General features: G+C 43.4%; 1 protein-coding gene across 1 annotated transcript in view; it reads left to right on the forward strand.

The window, feature by feature from the left end:
* LOC137536957 (uncharacterized) overlaps positions 1 to 15,551 on the forward strand; it is a 31,433-nt gene extending 15,882 nt beyond the window's left edge. The window contains exons 3-9 of the mRNA XM_068259123.1: positions 1,024 to 1,128; positions 1,580 to 1,714; positions 5,338 to 5,424; positions 6,246 to 6,477; positions 6,603 to 6,694; positions 8,235 to 8,532; positions 12,566 to 15,551. Coding sequence (XP_068115224.1) covers positions 1,024 to 1,128; positions 1,580 to 1,714; positions 5,338 to 5,424; positions 6,246 to 6,477; positions 6,603 to 6,694; positions 8,235 to 8,532; positions 12,566 to 14,388 — 2,772 coding nt within the window. The 3' untranslated portion in view covers positions 14,389 to 15,551. The remainder of the gene's footprint in view (positions 1 to 1,023; positions 1,129 to 1,579; positions 1,715 to 5,337; positions 5,425 to 6,245; positions 6,478 to 6,602; positions 6,695 to 8,234; positions 8,533 to 12,565) is intronic.

The raw sequence follows: 15,551 nt of genomic DNA on the forward strand, positions 1-15,551 counted from the left end.
CGTGTGCATGAGTTGAGAGTCGCGCATGTGCAGTACGGATGCGCTCACATGTGCTCTACATAGGTAAGTATCTTACCTGAAGTGAGTTTGCTTACTTCAGGTATTCTTTGAAGTAAGTTGATCCAAAATTAACAAGTCCCTTTTTCAGAGTCAACTGGTTTTGTTTTGTGTGTCTTTTTTTCCATTTTTGGAGACTGCATATTTATTTTTCCTATGTGATTAGTATATATAAAATTACTTAACACTTTATTACTAATACTGAGTAGGTGAGAAGTACTGGGTAGCTTTGTATGTAGAGATGGGGATAAGTGCTGGATGGCTGTGCAGGGAAACGAGGGGAAGAAGTGCTGGATGGCTGTCGAGGGAGAGAAGGGGATAAGTGCTGTGTATGGAGAGAGGGGATAAGTGATGGGTAGCTGTGTTAGGAGAGAAGGGGATAAGTGCTGTGTATGGAGAGAGGGGATAAGTGATGGGTAGCTGTGTTAGGAGAGAAGGGGATAAGTGCTGTGTATGGAGAGAGGGGATAAGTGATGGGTAGCTGTGTTATGAGAGAAGGGGATAAGTGCTGTGTATGGAGAGAGGGGTTAAGTGATGGGTAGCTGTGTTAGGAGAGAAGGGGATAAGTGCTGTGTATGGAGAGAGGAGATAAGTGATGGGTAGCTGTGTTATGAGAGAAGGGGATAAGTGCTGTGTATGGAGAGAGGGGATAAGTGATGGGTAGCTGTGTATGGAGAGAAGGGGATAAGTGCTGTGTATGGAGAGAGGGGATAAGTGATGGGTAGCTGTGTTAGGAGAGAAGGGGATAAGTGCTGTGTATGGAGAGAGGGGATAAGTGATGGGTAGCTGTGTATGGAGAGAAGGGGATAAGTGCTGTGTATGGAGAGAGGGGATAAGTGATGGGTAGCTGTGTTAGGAGAGAAGGGGATAAGTGCTGTGTAGGGTGAGGGGGTTAAGTGCTGGGTTAAACAATTGCTTTGCAGAGTCTTACTGTCTAGATAATACTACGTTTTTATTGCTTTACAGAGCAGAGCGTCCTGCACAGGTCACATGATGAATGAGGACTGGAGTCACATGACCGAGAGGATATTAAACCTCACTCTGGAAATCATCTTCCTACTGACTGGAGAGGTGAGGATTCTGGGAGGGTCACATGATGTCAAACTTATCTCCATTCATTGACAACACACCTGACCAGAGAGCTGAGGAGGATTCTGGGAGGTCACATGACAACAAGTAGGATAAAAGAAGTCACATAACATTAGTATTATCTTTATTAATGAAACACCATATAAGAGACGTGAGGAGGACTCCTGGGAGAAGGGAGGGGGGGGGGGTGTGACATCACTCATATTCAGTTTATAAATCATGCCTGATCAAAGAGGTGAAAAAGATTCCGGGAGGTCACATGACATCACTTATCTCCATTAATACGGCACACAGCTGACTGAAGAGGTGAGGAGGATTCTGGGAGGTCACATGATATCAGTCTGGTTTTCAATAATAAAATACACATCTGACCAAAGAGGTGAGGAGGAATCTGGAAATGTTACATAACATTAGGGTTGTTCTTTCGATACAGATGGTTGTTCCTGTGATGTCTGGCGGTCGTATGACAATTACAATTGCTTCACTTCACTCCCTGAAGCTCAAGAGAAACACCAAACAGAAGGTCCTGGAAGTCACCAACAAGATCATTGAGCTGCTGGTGGAAGGGGTGAGCAGTGCTGGGAATTATGGGATATTATACAGTGTAAGGAAGGAGGGTTGTTGGCTCTGGGTGGCAGGTTCCTGTAAGGTTCTGGAATATATTATCTTCCTCCATGGAATTACCTAAAATTATGTTGACATTGGATAAGGAGATGCTGGTCTTTTTTTGGTTTTACAAAAAGGGCAATAGGTCTGACATGTGTACCTTATTCAACATCCTCCAAGCTGAATTCGCATGTTTTACCCTGCTGCCTTCCCTCCTGTAAACTGTCCAGTTACAAGTCTACAGACTGCATGACAAACCAGTCATCATCAGCATTCTTAATATGCTAAGAGTCCAAAAGTTGTTTTGGAAGTCTTCTTCCGATGTTTTCTTGAGTTTGCAAGAAATGTTGGTACAAAGAGGCCAGACCAGTGGAACAAGCTGTGCATGTTCAACAGTTCAAAGTGCAAGTAAATCAGATTTTGCTGTCCATGTGTCCTGAAGAAACGGCGCAACCTGTGATGGAGTCTCCCACTATATGGACAAGTGCTCTCCTTAGCGAGGAGAATGCCAGCGCATACCACTAAGGCTGCATCTGAAATGACCACCAGCTCAGTGTGTAGCACCTTTATAGACTTTCTACACGTTTCGCATTCAATTCAGATGCAAATCATATGCAAATCTGCTACTACTTATCATGCAAACAGGAAACTCAGGAGGTGGGGCTGGGAGCAGCTAACCTGACAGTTACATAGTTACAAAGTTAAGGAAAGGTGGGGGGGGAAAGGCTGCGCATCCCTAAACACATGCTGCAATTGAATGGTTAAGCCCCACCTCCTGAGTTTCCTGTTTGCATGATAAGTAGCAGCAGATTTGCATATGATTGGCATCTGAATTAAATGTGAAGTGTGTAGAAAGTCTATATAGGTGCTACACACTGAGCTGGTGGTCATTTCAGATGCAGCCTTAGTGGCATGCGCTGGCGTTCTCCTCGCTGTTCTACCAAATGTAAGTTACACATTTTTTTCTGCTTAGCTGCTCCTGAGGTTTTAAATTTAGGTTAGGTCACTTGCCCGGAGGTCTGCCTCACCGTGGCGCAAGTGTCTAGTATAATATACTTTGCATGCAAACCATATTGGAAGCTAAAGTACCTCCTAGTTTAATAAATGTTAGTACTTGTCTTGGATGCAGGACATGCATTTTTCAGTCTGGCAGAGGAGGTGTATGCTTGTGCGATTAACCATTCAATTGCAGCATGTGTTTAGGGATGCACAGCCTTTTCCCCCACCCCACCTTTCCTTAAGTGCTCTCCTTACTTTGTCAAAGACGTGTAGTATCCCACCTTTTGCCCAAAAAGCACATGCCATCAACTTAGAGATCAACTTTTGGCCCCAAAACGTATTCTTGACAAGCAAAACTACTAACTTTACATTCATAATATTTTTTTCTCTGCACTATACAAAGATAACCATGTCTTGTTCATTTTACAAACTGATCTTACCGATATTTTGTGTCCCTCCTAAAAAGCTGCAGAATCAACTGTGAAGCCACAACACAATCCTGCCTCTGGTCCACATTTTAGCATCTGTGTACCAGAGGTCTTCCAGATGATGGATGATAGAACTTACAACTTCTGAGGTACCTCCAGAATCGCTGATATCTTTTCAGATGGAATTTTCTGATCAGCCAAGGGCACATTTTGAACGGCTTCCACATAGCAAAACACAGTGACCTCCACTGGCCTTCTTGAGTGGTCTTTCACTTCAGTATTAAAATATATTTTCCCAGATCGAGTGTCCCAGTTTTCATTGTTGAGCAAGGACTTTTTTGCCGAACAAGAACTAAGTCAACTATCTGGACTGTCTTGCTGTTAACTCTACATTAATTGTCCTCATGTCAGATGGATGTATTAAAATTGGTATTGTAGCTAACCAACTCATGGAATCTGAAGCCAAACAATCTAGAAATTCTTTGGGCAGATAAGTTTCATATTAATGAAAATGGAACAAGACTAAGTCTTGGTGCAAAGTATAATGGACCCAGCCAGAGCTGTAGTATATTCTCATAGTATGCTCAGTGGATATGTCATGTTCATATCCTAAACCAGTTGTCCTCAAACTAAGGCTCGCGGGCCGAATGTGGGCCCCTGAGATTTTTTTAATGGCCCCCCACACACAAAATGTATTATTTATAGATGCTGTCAGCTACATTTCTAAATATTGGTAGTCCGCATATAGAATAGCAGTGCTGGCACCACCCATCCACGTGGAAGCCGGAAAGCAGTATTTTGCTGGTTTCCAATCAAATTCCACATCAGGTGACACTATTGTCCAATTGGACTGCAGGTTGTCACCTGGGTATGGTTTACTGTCTGGCCCGAAAAGACTTCGACATCACTTTATGTATACTCCGGCCCCCCAGTAGTCTGAAGTATGTTGACCCGGCCCTCGACCCAAAACATTTGGGGACCCTTGTCCTAAAACATGGTTCAGTCTACATGTTCGTCTTCTAACATCTATTCTGAGAAACTGCAAATGCTGTACCTTGCAGAAGGAGCATAGCACCGCAGCTTTGCTTAAGTACATCAGTTCCTGTTAACTATGTACTGAAATAAAATGTCTCTATGGGCAGCAGCATAATTTGGATGGGAAACGATCTGGCAGCTGAAGTCCCACAGTTAAAGGGAACCTTAACCCTGATAAATAAACAAAGTTTCACTTACCTGGGGTTTCCAGAAGCCCCCTGTAGCCATCCTGTGCCTTCGCTGGCACACGGGTGTCCTCCACACGGTGAATTGTTCTTCTCCTTCCAGCTGTCAAGTGTGTCCTGTCGCAGGATGTGCTTGATGGCTGGAAGGCGAAGAACAATTCGCGTTGCCAGGGTTCGACTCTTAGTCGACCGAAAATGAAACTAACCCGCGGCGGGGACCGGAGGGCACTCGTGAGCCAGCGAAGGCACAGGATGGCTGAAGGGGGCTTCGAGAAGCCCCAGGTAATAAAAATGTGTTTATTTAACAGGGTTAAGGTTCCCTTTAAGTTGGCTTTCAAGTCACATGTTAGTGGTGGGGCCACTTCTGACTCTGGAGGAACCTAATCGTGGTGAAAGGGTGTAGTATGGAATGCTTTTGCATGCAAACCATTTTGGAAGTGAATATCCTCCATTAGTGCAAATGAATGCAAATTTAAGCAAATAGTGCAACTAAGTTTCATGCAAGTTGCTCTTATCATTACTAGAGTTTCACCTATTATGTGTAGTTGAGGGTCTCCTTTTATTTTGAGGCGACAGTGGGGTCAGTTCAGCCCTCGCATCATTTGGTACTGCACTGCAATTTGAATGCATATACTGTGCATTTAATTTGCTGACGGTCTTCTACATACTTTTTATAAGGCATGTGCTGCTGGGAGTTCTTACCTATTCAGTCTTGTTTTGTGGGATCCCATCTTGTATAGTGCCGATCTATAGTTACATCTTCATGCTTTAGGATCAGTGGTTATAAAGTCGCTTTCCTTATTTTGACATGACAGAGCGTTCAGAAAACGTCTGCCCAATTTTTTTTCAGAAATTTGAAGCACCTTATGCTAAATAATGATAACCTGCTAAATATTTCCTGCATTTTGTCTCACCAATACAAATTCCCTTCACCTTAGGAGGAGGTGGAGTGCCTGGAAGGACTGAAGAATCAGAAGAACATTTTGATGGAAGATCAGAAGGTCCCACCCCAGGCCCATCCTCAGGTATAAGCTGGAGTTTAAGGGCGTAACAAAAGGGGAGCAGCTCCTGCAACTGCAGGGGGACCAGAGCTGTAAGGGGCCCCAACTTCTACTTCACTCCCTCTGATTAAAGAGACTCTGTTACAAAATTTTGAGCCTTATTTCTTCTATCCTATAAGTTCCTATACCTGTTCTAATGTGCTCTGTCTTATTGCAGTCTTTCCTAGTTGCACAGTGGCTGCATTATCTCTGTTATATGATCTAATCTTCTTTCCACTGTTGGCTCTGTCGGGCTCAGGCAGTCAGGCTGGAATGTGCTAATCTGCTTGCTATTGGATAGAAGCTATACACACCCTCTCCATGCCCCCTGCACACTCTGTATGACTGACACACTGAGCTACTCTCAGCCTCTCACATGCCATGTCTTTTGTTTGTAAACACTGCATAAAAATGGCAATTATAAGCCAGGATTGCAGCAGGGAGTGGCAGAAACAGCACAGAGGGGCCCAGGAGAACATCATGAATAGAATGGTATGCTTTTTATTGTAAGAATTTTAGAGTACAGATTCTCTTTAAGAGGTCTATCCTTCAGATCAGGTGATTTTGTGGCTACACTTGTTATAGGTATGAAGATGATGATATCCACACTCCTTCTATCACCCTTGTAAGATGGCCTCTCAGGCTGTAAGGGTCACAAGGGTTAGCAGGGGAAAGGGTGTAAACACTGGAGGGCCCATGATTCATAGTTACACTTCTGACCTGGATGAATAATCCATGCTAGTTATGTTATGATATACTGTATATCCACTGATGGACTTGTTCAAGAACAGATCTTTCCTTTATAGTTGCAGAGTAAAGCTCTGGATGCTATTAATGTTACCATTAAAGAAGAAATAAAAGATGAAGAGGAAGAAGTTGAGATAGCGAAGTGGCCAGATTTACAAGGACCCCAAAACAGTAGAGAAACGATGGAATACCGCTGCACTGCACAGGAGACAGTGCTGGATAACAGGCTGCCAGGCCCACATGGACCCAAAAACACCTCAACTGAGAAACAGCTGCTTCTTGCATCACCAGGTAAGAGGTGACCTTAATTTATTGTAAAAGAGAGAGCAGTATGGAGGGATCACCCGCCATCATCTCATAATCACATAGTTACATAGACACAATGTACTATTAGCCTGTGTGTGTTTTTTCTACAGATGGATCCAGTAACAGAAACCCACCAGGGAGATTTACAGGTTCTCTTTATTCCCGTATATCAGAAGATCACAACTACGCTCGCCGTTATAAGGTAAATGAAAACTGAGGGTCTACAGATTATATTTGTCTCTGTATGGGGTATCACTTCATGCACATTATAATTAGTCAGTGGCATATCTAGAGAAAACCGCTCCTATGGCATGCACTGAAGTGGGCAATTCCATAAATACGGGAGGCATAGCCAGAAATAAAGTGTAGCAACAACTCATTCATACAGCGACAAATAAACTAGTCAGTATATGCATGTCAGCCAAATAACTTAATAATGCAGCATGTCCACCAGAACATCCAGGTGTTTTATTCCTGAACCAGCAAAATTAACAGCATATTCGTCTTACAACAATTAGACAGCATGTCTCCTGTGACAGATCAGACACCAGCAAAACCTCAAACACACGTACATGGCATGTCGCCAACCCTTGGCTGACATTACAGGCCTGTCACTGTACACACAATTAGCTAGCCTGCAGGATAGTGACGTGTTCTGTTGCTATACTGCGGGAGGAGGAACGACACAGCAGCATGTGATTGACATCACACAGCGGGCTGGATGAGTGGGGAGAGCACTCAAGCTGATCGCTGGGCAAAGCATTGGGGGCTGCTGTGCACAGGCTACATTTTTGGTCTAGTCATCTAGTGTGTATGAGGCTTAAGAAATCAGTCCCCCGTGATAGACTGCAGCATCAGACTAGGCAGCTTTGGTAGATCCCGGTAACAGATCAAGCCCCAGTAGCATATTAAACCATCGATTCAGACCCCAGTAACAGACAGTCCCCATTGCAGACCTTAGAAGCATATGATCATTTTCATCAGGTTGAAGATTTGTAAGGTTCCAATTTGCTGCAATTACTTGTGGTTTCGGGCTACCCAGTAAACACATTCTTTCATTGAATACCTTAAAAAGACAACACATTTCACAGGTCTGTGTCTGCTTCCTCATGTCATATGATTAGTGTCTTTAAAAATAAACTCTATAACTAGGCACTCTTAGTTACAGAGTTCATTTTTAAAGACACTAATCTTTAAAAAAAAAAAAAGAAATCTGTCACTTCCATTTTAAGGCTATAACAGTAGATTTATGTGCATGTTTCTACAACATGGACAGTTCAAGCTGATCTCCAGGCAAGTCCTTCAGCTGATAATTCTCCTATATACTTATGATATCAGCAGCAAAATATTTAAATACAACTTTGCCTTGTGTCTCCTGCCTATCTCATCTGAAACACTGAAGCAAGTGACTCATGCTGCTAGCTCACATTTACAGTCGCTAAAACAGCTGTGATAAAGTAGTAGCAGCAGGACTGTAGCCTCATTTGCATCTTCACATTTAGACTCTCAAATAGGATTGACAGGAAACACAAATGAAAAACATCTATAACTCTTTTGCTGCTGGATTGCACATTTGTAACACATGTATACTTTGCATTATACACAAGACTACTGTCAGCTAAAGGGTTCTGGTTTTTGCTCAGAATTCTACTTGTAGGTTTTTTATATGAGTGGAGGGTTGTATTAGAATAAAATTACTTTGTAAATATGTTCTTTATATGTTCATTATATTTTGGGTTTAGGGTGAAAAGCCTATTAACATAAAAGTAAAGGTTAAACAAGAAGAGAAAAAAGAAGAGACATACGTGAGGGGTGATCAGCAGTCTACAAAGGAGGGTGACATGATGAGGGCAATTAAAGAGGAAGAAGAAGAGACATATGTGACGAGTGATCAGCAGTGTATGGAGGAGGGTGACATGATGAGGACCATTAAAGTGGAGGAAGATGAAACATATGTGATAGATGATCAGCAGTCTATGGTGAAGAGTGAAATGATGGCAACAGTTAAAAGGGAGGTGCAGTCTCTGGACATCAGTGTGGGTAAGGATTCAGCACTAAATGCAGGGATATTCCACATCTTTAACTTATCTAAAGTAATTGTATCTAAAATCTCAGCTCACAACCAGACAACCACATCTTCTTCTAGCTTGTACCCGATCTCACCTGCCCACCTCTCACCTCTTCCCCCCCCCCCCCTGTTTTTTGTCCCACTTCTCACCTCTCCCCTTACCTGTCTCACTCCCCTCTTCACCTGTCCCATTTTGACCTGTATCCCCCTCACCTGTCCCCCCTCACCTGCTCCCCCTTCTCACTTGCCTCCTTCTCACCTGACCCTCTCTAACCTGTCCCCCCTGTCATCTGTCCCACCTCTCACCTCCCCTCTCACCTGTCCCCTTTTGACCTTTCTCCTCTCCTCCCCCTCACTACTCCACCTCTCGCCTGTCCCCTTTTAACCTGTCTTCCCTCTAACCCCTCCCCCCATCACCTGCCGCCATGTCCTTCCCCCCCCTCCTCAGTCAATTGAAGCCCAGTTCCATTTGACACATGGGAAGCGCAGGGGTGCAGTTTACACAACAGGAGTGAGGCTGTGCTTTTTCTTCCTGTATTGACTACATCAGATAAAAAGTTTATGAACTATTTAACTGCTTATTTTGTGTCCCCGCAGATATAAATACCACAAGGCTGCGCTCAAAGTGCTGTGTCGGTGCTCATTAAATTCCTTACGGTTTAACGTACATTATGCGTTCATATGCTTGTCAAAGTAACAGAGATGGTCAGTTAGCTGCAAACTATTCTGGCACTGCAGGGAGCTTGGAATTGGGCCATTCAGAACCGAGAGAGGATGTGCATCTGATTTGTCAAGGGCAGGCTCCATGGAGTTTGCATTAAATATGCATGCAAGCTGGAATTATATAAAATCATCTCTTTGACCATCTGTACAAAGGAAGTGTTTTTTAGGGTGCACTGCAAGGTTTCTAGGCTCAAAAAATTATGGACCCCAGAGGAGGGGTGAGGCCAGTTTCACACTGCTAACCTGCAGATGCGGTGCGGTGCAATCGGCTGAACAAACCGCAACGCCCTAACAACTCCATTGTAGCTGAAGGCCAAGCAGGAAGTGAGGCTTTCTAGCGCTTACTTCCTGTGGCCGTAATTCAAATGATGTGGAAGTGTATTGAAAAATTACGCATCCCCGCATGCGCAACGCAACGCCATAGACACACATGACTTCCAGGTCGCCGCACATCACTATGCAAGTTGCAGGATGAAATGCCCCATAGACTTACATTGGTGTAGCATTGGCCTTCTGCCAAATAGGCCAACACAACGCGCCGGTGTTAAAGGGGCCTGATGCTTGTGAGAAGTTTTGGTTAGATCAGAGTAGAAGTTTAAGAGTTTGGGATTTTCTGAGGAATTGATAGCCAGCGGAGGAATTGGCAGAGGAGGGCTGCAGAACAGGTGTGAGACGCAAGTCAGTAGAAAATGAAGAAGGGAAACAAGAAATTTGGGTGCATAGGCTATAAATAAAAAATTAGGCCCTCAGTGCCCAGTAAAATAGCAGGCGCTGGGGGTACCCACTCTACAAATTGCTGCTACAAATAGTGGGAGGGGCCCAGTTTCCATTTGTAACCAATATTAACATGGGCGCCTACAGGGCATCTAAACTTCCTTCCCGATATTTATTGTATATAGTGGCAAAGGGAAGGTCACTTAGAATTAGACAGTGGTGGGAGGGTGTTAGTTATTGTTAGACAGCACTGGAGGGGGGGTGTCAGTTAGGTTTAAACATTGGTGGGGAGTCGATTAGGCATTGGTGGGGTGTGAGTTAGGGTTAGACAGCAGTGGGAGTTGCCGGTTAGGCTTAGACAGTGGTGCGTGGGGGGTGTCAGTTAGGGTTAGGCATTATTGGGGGGGTCGGTTGAAGTTAGGCATTGGTGGGGGTGTCGGTTAGGGTTACACATCGGTGGTGGGGGGGGGGATTAGGGTTAGGCATCAATGGAGGTGTTGGCTAGGGTTACACAGCAGTGTGTGTGCGGGGGCGGTCAAAATTATGCATCAATAGGGGGCAGTTAGGATTAGGCATCAGGGGAAGGGAGGGAGAGGGGAGGAGTTAGGCATCGGTGGGGGGTAGGTTGAAGTTAGGCGTTGGTGGGGGTGTCGCTTAGCGTTACCCAGCAGTGGGAGGGCAGTCAGGGTTATGCATCAGTAGGGGTCAGTTAAGGTTAGGCATCAGTTGGGGGGGGGGATGATGACTGAGATGCAAATTCTTTGAAGTTGATGCAAATGTATGCAAATTTTTATGCAGTTTTAAAATGGACCAGGTTTAAGTTGATTGGTCTTTTCTAAAGCTGCATATATTTGCATAAAAATTTGTATAAACTCTGCAGAATTTGCGTGGGGGGTTAGGGTTAAGCCTCATACACACGCACAACAGCGGTCTTTTATGCAGCACAATTATCAAACAACTTTCGTTGTGAAACAAGTTGAAACAACCAAAAAAGTTGTTTGCTATTGTTCACACAACTGGTAAAGGTGGCCATACACTTATAGATTTGCAGCAGATTCGACTATCAGATAGATTTCTGTCTGATGCCTGTCAAGTTGAATCTGACAGGAATCTATCTGATGTGTGCCACACACTAGGAACAGATTTCCAATAGATTTCAGAATTAAATCTATTGGAAATTGATCTAAATGCATTATTGGACCATTCTCTCTATGGGCAATTGATTCATTCAAACCTGTCTGTTCATGCTATCACAGTTTCAGCCCGCAATAGCATCCTGCGCTAATAGCGCAGGACGCTATAGCAAGCGGGAACGCGAAAAAAAGCTTTGCGTAACCCGGGGCGCGCAGGCACAGTTGCCATTGACGGCGGTAACAAAACTAGCTGGCACGGGAGAATGGAGGCTCGTGCAGGACCGGCATAGGACAGGATGGTTGCTGGGGGCTTGGGGAAGCCCCAGGTAAGTGAAACTGTTTTTTTTTAAGGAATTTACAGTTCCGCTTTAAGATTCAACTATGGAAATGGGTAAACATGAAAGACGTAATGATAGACAGTTGGGGGATAGTAACATAGTATTTAAAGGACACCTGAAGTGAGAGAAATATAGAGGCAGCCATATTTATTTTCTTTTGAACAATACCAGTTGCCTGGTTGTCCTGCTGGTGTATTTGGCTGCAGTAGTGTCTGAATAACACTAGAAACAAGCATGCAGCTAATCTTGTCAGATCTGACACTAATGTCAGAAACACCTGATCTGCTGCATGCTTGTTCAGGGTCTATGGCTAAAAGTATTAGAGGCAGAGGATCAGCAAGACAGCCAGGTAACTGGTATTGCTTAAAAGGAAATAAATATGTCAGCCTCCATATCCCTCTTGCTTCAGTTGTCCTTTAAGCTGAGAACGTATGTTAATCAATGGACTAATTCACACTTAAATGTGTTTTTCATGTGCAGAAAAAACATCCTGCAGCATATTCTGCACATTCTGTGCATTTTCTCTATCAATTACATTAGCTGCTGTGAAAACACACACACATTTTTCTGCATATAAATTTACAGGGGGTGCAGAAAATAAGTGCAGACAAATGTGCATAGAAAACTGACAAGTATGCTCCCTGCCTTATAGAAGTGATACTAAAATCCAAAAACATGAACTGGTTGTCAAAGACCATGAGTGTAGATGGAAAAGAGAAGGGGTCTAAAAACAGAACCTTGTGGCACACTAACAGACTGGTAGTGTGTAAGTAGAAAACTGTGATAGCATGACCAGACAGATTTGAATGAATCCAAGAATGTGTAAAGTTCTTAAGATATAGAAAGGGGTGCAGTGGTATGGTAGGGAAGCAAACCAAATGGACAAACATGTAATGTCTAAAGTAATGATAGACAGCCAGGGATCAAGAACAGAAAAAAGATGTAAGTAGGTAAATCTCCATTCCTTACTGTAAGTGTAGCTCCACCATAATCCAGTGGTCTGTAGCTAGTTTGGTTTTACATCGTGTTTGACTTTGTCTGAGGTTCTCCTTCCTATTCTTGATTAGTCGTTTTTTTTTTTTGTTTGTTTCTGACAGATGGACGTTACGTTGATAACACCTTGGAGAGACATCTTTTTACATTTCCACATACTACTAGAGAAGGTTCTCCAGGAGGAATCCCCATTCCTGAAAGCACTCATCACATAGTTTATGATATGATGCACTCTATGGATTCTTCTCATCTGAAGGAATTGTCTTATAGATCCCACAATATTATAGCTGATGTGGACCCACAGTACAGAAGTATGGCTGGATCAGTAGAGCCGTCTGTTCTGAAGGAGTCATCTTCTAGCTCAGTTTGTGCTACCACTGGAGACGTTAACCTATTTCAGGGTGTGGAATTAGTTAATGGCTTTGCTCCTGGAACATCTTTTCCTGGAGACCAAAAGGTGCCCTCACAAGAGCTTTTGTATCCATGCCCAGAATGTGGAAAATGTTTTAGTGGAAAACGAAATCTATTCAGACACCTGAGAACCCACAGTGGAGAGAAGCCATTTTCATGTTTAGATTGTAACAGGTCCTTCACAAGAAGGTCAAGTCTTCTCCTACACCAGAGACTTCACACGGGGGAAAAGCCCTTCTCATGCCCCAAATGCAGCCGATGTTTCTCACATAAGGCCAGCCTCAATTACCATCTGAAGGTCCACAATGAGGAGAAGCCATTCATCTGTTCTGAGTGTGGTAAATGTTTCCATCAGAAGAAAATTCTTCTATCACACCTTAGGATTCACGTAGCCGAGCGTCCTTACTCATGCTCAGAATGTCAAAAGTGCTTCCTTCGGAAAGAATCCCTCAGAAAGCACCAGCGAATCCACAGTGGTGAGAGACCTTTTTCATGTGCAACATGTAGCAAAACTTTTATCCAGAAAGGGGACCTTCACAGACACCAGAAAGGTCACAGTGGTGAGCGCCCTTATTCTTGTTCAGTGTGCGGAAAATGTTTCATGGAGAATGGACACCTTCGTAAACACGAGCGCATCCACAGCGATGAGCGTCCATTTTCATGTTCAGACTGCTCAAAATGTTTCTATCAGAAAAGAGACCTTCTCAGACACCAGAAGACTCACAGTGGCGAGCGCCCTTTTTCTTGTTCAGAGTGTGGAAAATGTTTCACGCAGAATGGGCACCTTATTAAACACCAACGCACACACAGTGACGAGAGGCCTTTTTCATGTTCAGACTGCTTGAAAAGTTTTGTTCTGAATAAAGACCTTCTCAGACACCAGAAGACTCACAGTGGGGAGCGGCCTTATAAATGCTCAGAATGCGAGAAAAGTTTCATTAAAAAAGCAGACTTTCTTATGCACCAGCGAACGAACTGTGGCAAGTGCCCTTACTCGTGTTTAGATTGTGGGAAAGAGTTTACTAAACGAAGAGAATATCTTTTGCACCGGAAGACCCACACGGGGGAGCCTCCATTTACGTGCTCAGAGTGTGGGAAAGTTTTTCATCAGAAGGGGTATCTTCTGGCCCACCAACGAACCCACACAGGCGAGCGTCCCTTTTCATGCTTGGAATGTGGCAAAGGGTTTACTTCTAAAACACTCCTTTCTGCCCATCAGAGAATCCACACTGGCGAGCGCCCTTATCCCTGTTCAGAGTGTGGGAAATGCTTCATCGAGAAAGGGCATCTTCATTTACATCAAATGTCCCACACAGGTGTGCGACCTTTTTCCTGTTCAGAGTGTGGGAAAGGATTCATTCAGAAACAAGATCTTATTAGGCACCAGAGAACCCACACTGGTGAACGTCCTTTTGCATGTTCTAAGTGTGGGAGATGCTTTGCAACTAGAGGATATCTAAATTTACATGAGAAGAAACACAATCGCCGATTACAAACACGTGGTGGCATCTTATAGCGGGAATAGAACTGTGAACATAGGTAGAATACACAGTAGATGAGGAACTTTGAAAGTATCCGTCCACTTAAAAATGGCTTTTAGTAGCTCTTGAGTACTCAAGGTTGAAATATTTTGGCCACACCCCCTGCTTTTATTCCCACCTACTTCGTAGTTTAGTGCATGAAAGATGGGAATGTCTCATAGTGGATTTTTTAATACAATTTATGAGAACTGTTTTAGCTACTCGGAAATTTGTCTGTCTTTCTGTTCTTTCAGTTTTGTGATTCGCATATACCTACTACACTGCATAGCCTGCAGGACCACTGTTCAGAACCTACATTTGTACAATGTCCTGTGACGTTTCTCCACTTCCAAGAAGATAGAAAAGAAATGGATTGAGACCAAAACTGGGCAGAAAGATGCACTGGGAACTATTGTATTTTATTATAGGTACCCCAAAGTATTAGAATAATTTAAAAATGCAATAAAAATTGGCGGAGGGGTTGCATCTCAGTTCATAGCTGCCACAGTACAGGGGAGGAAAATGATCACATGCATAAAGAAAGTTATGTACAATAAATATACAGTAATTTTATAACTATAACATAGCCCATACAAATTGTTACATAGTTACATAGTTATTGTGGTTGAAAAAAGACATACGTCCATCGAGTTCAACCAGAGAACAAAGTACAACACCAGCCTGCTCCCTCACATATCCCTGTTGATCCAGAGGAAGGCAAAAAAACCCTTACAAGGCATGGTCCAATTAGCCCCAAGAGGGAAAAAAAATTCCTTCCCGACTCCAGATGGCAATCAGATAAAATCCCTGGATCAACATCATTAGGCATTACCTAGTAATTGTAGCCATGGATGTCTTTCAACACAAGGAAAGCATCTAAGCCCCCTTTAAATGCAGGTATAGAGTTTGCCATAACGACTTCCTGTGGCAATGCATTCCACATCTTAATCACTCTTACTGTAAAGAACCCTTTCCTAAATAAATGGCTAAAACATTTTTCCTCCATGTGCAGATCATGTCCTCTAGTCCTTTGAGAAGGCAGAATTGTGAAAGTGCATAATCTGTACCAATCTAAAGTGCATAATAAAATAGAATTATTATTTGTGTATAGTTCCCGGGAACAGTCTTGCACAATTTTGGATCCATAATTGCACGGGTG

This window comes from Hyperolius riggenbachi, chromosome 10 (assembly GCF_040937935.1).
Source record: "Hyperolius riggenbachi isolate aHypRig1 chromosome 10, aHypRig1.pri, whole genome shotgun sequence".
NCBI classification, from domain to species: Eukaryota; Metazoa; Chordata; class Amphibia; order Anura; family Hyperoliidae; genus Hyperolius; species Hyperolius riggenbachi.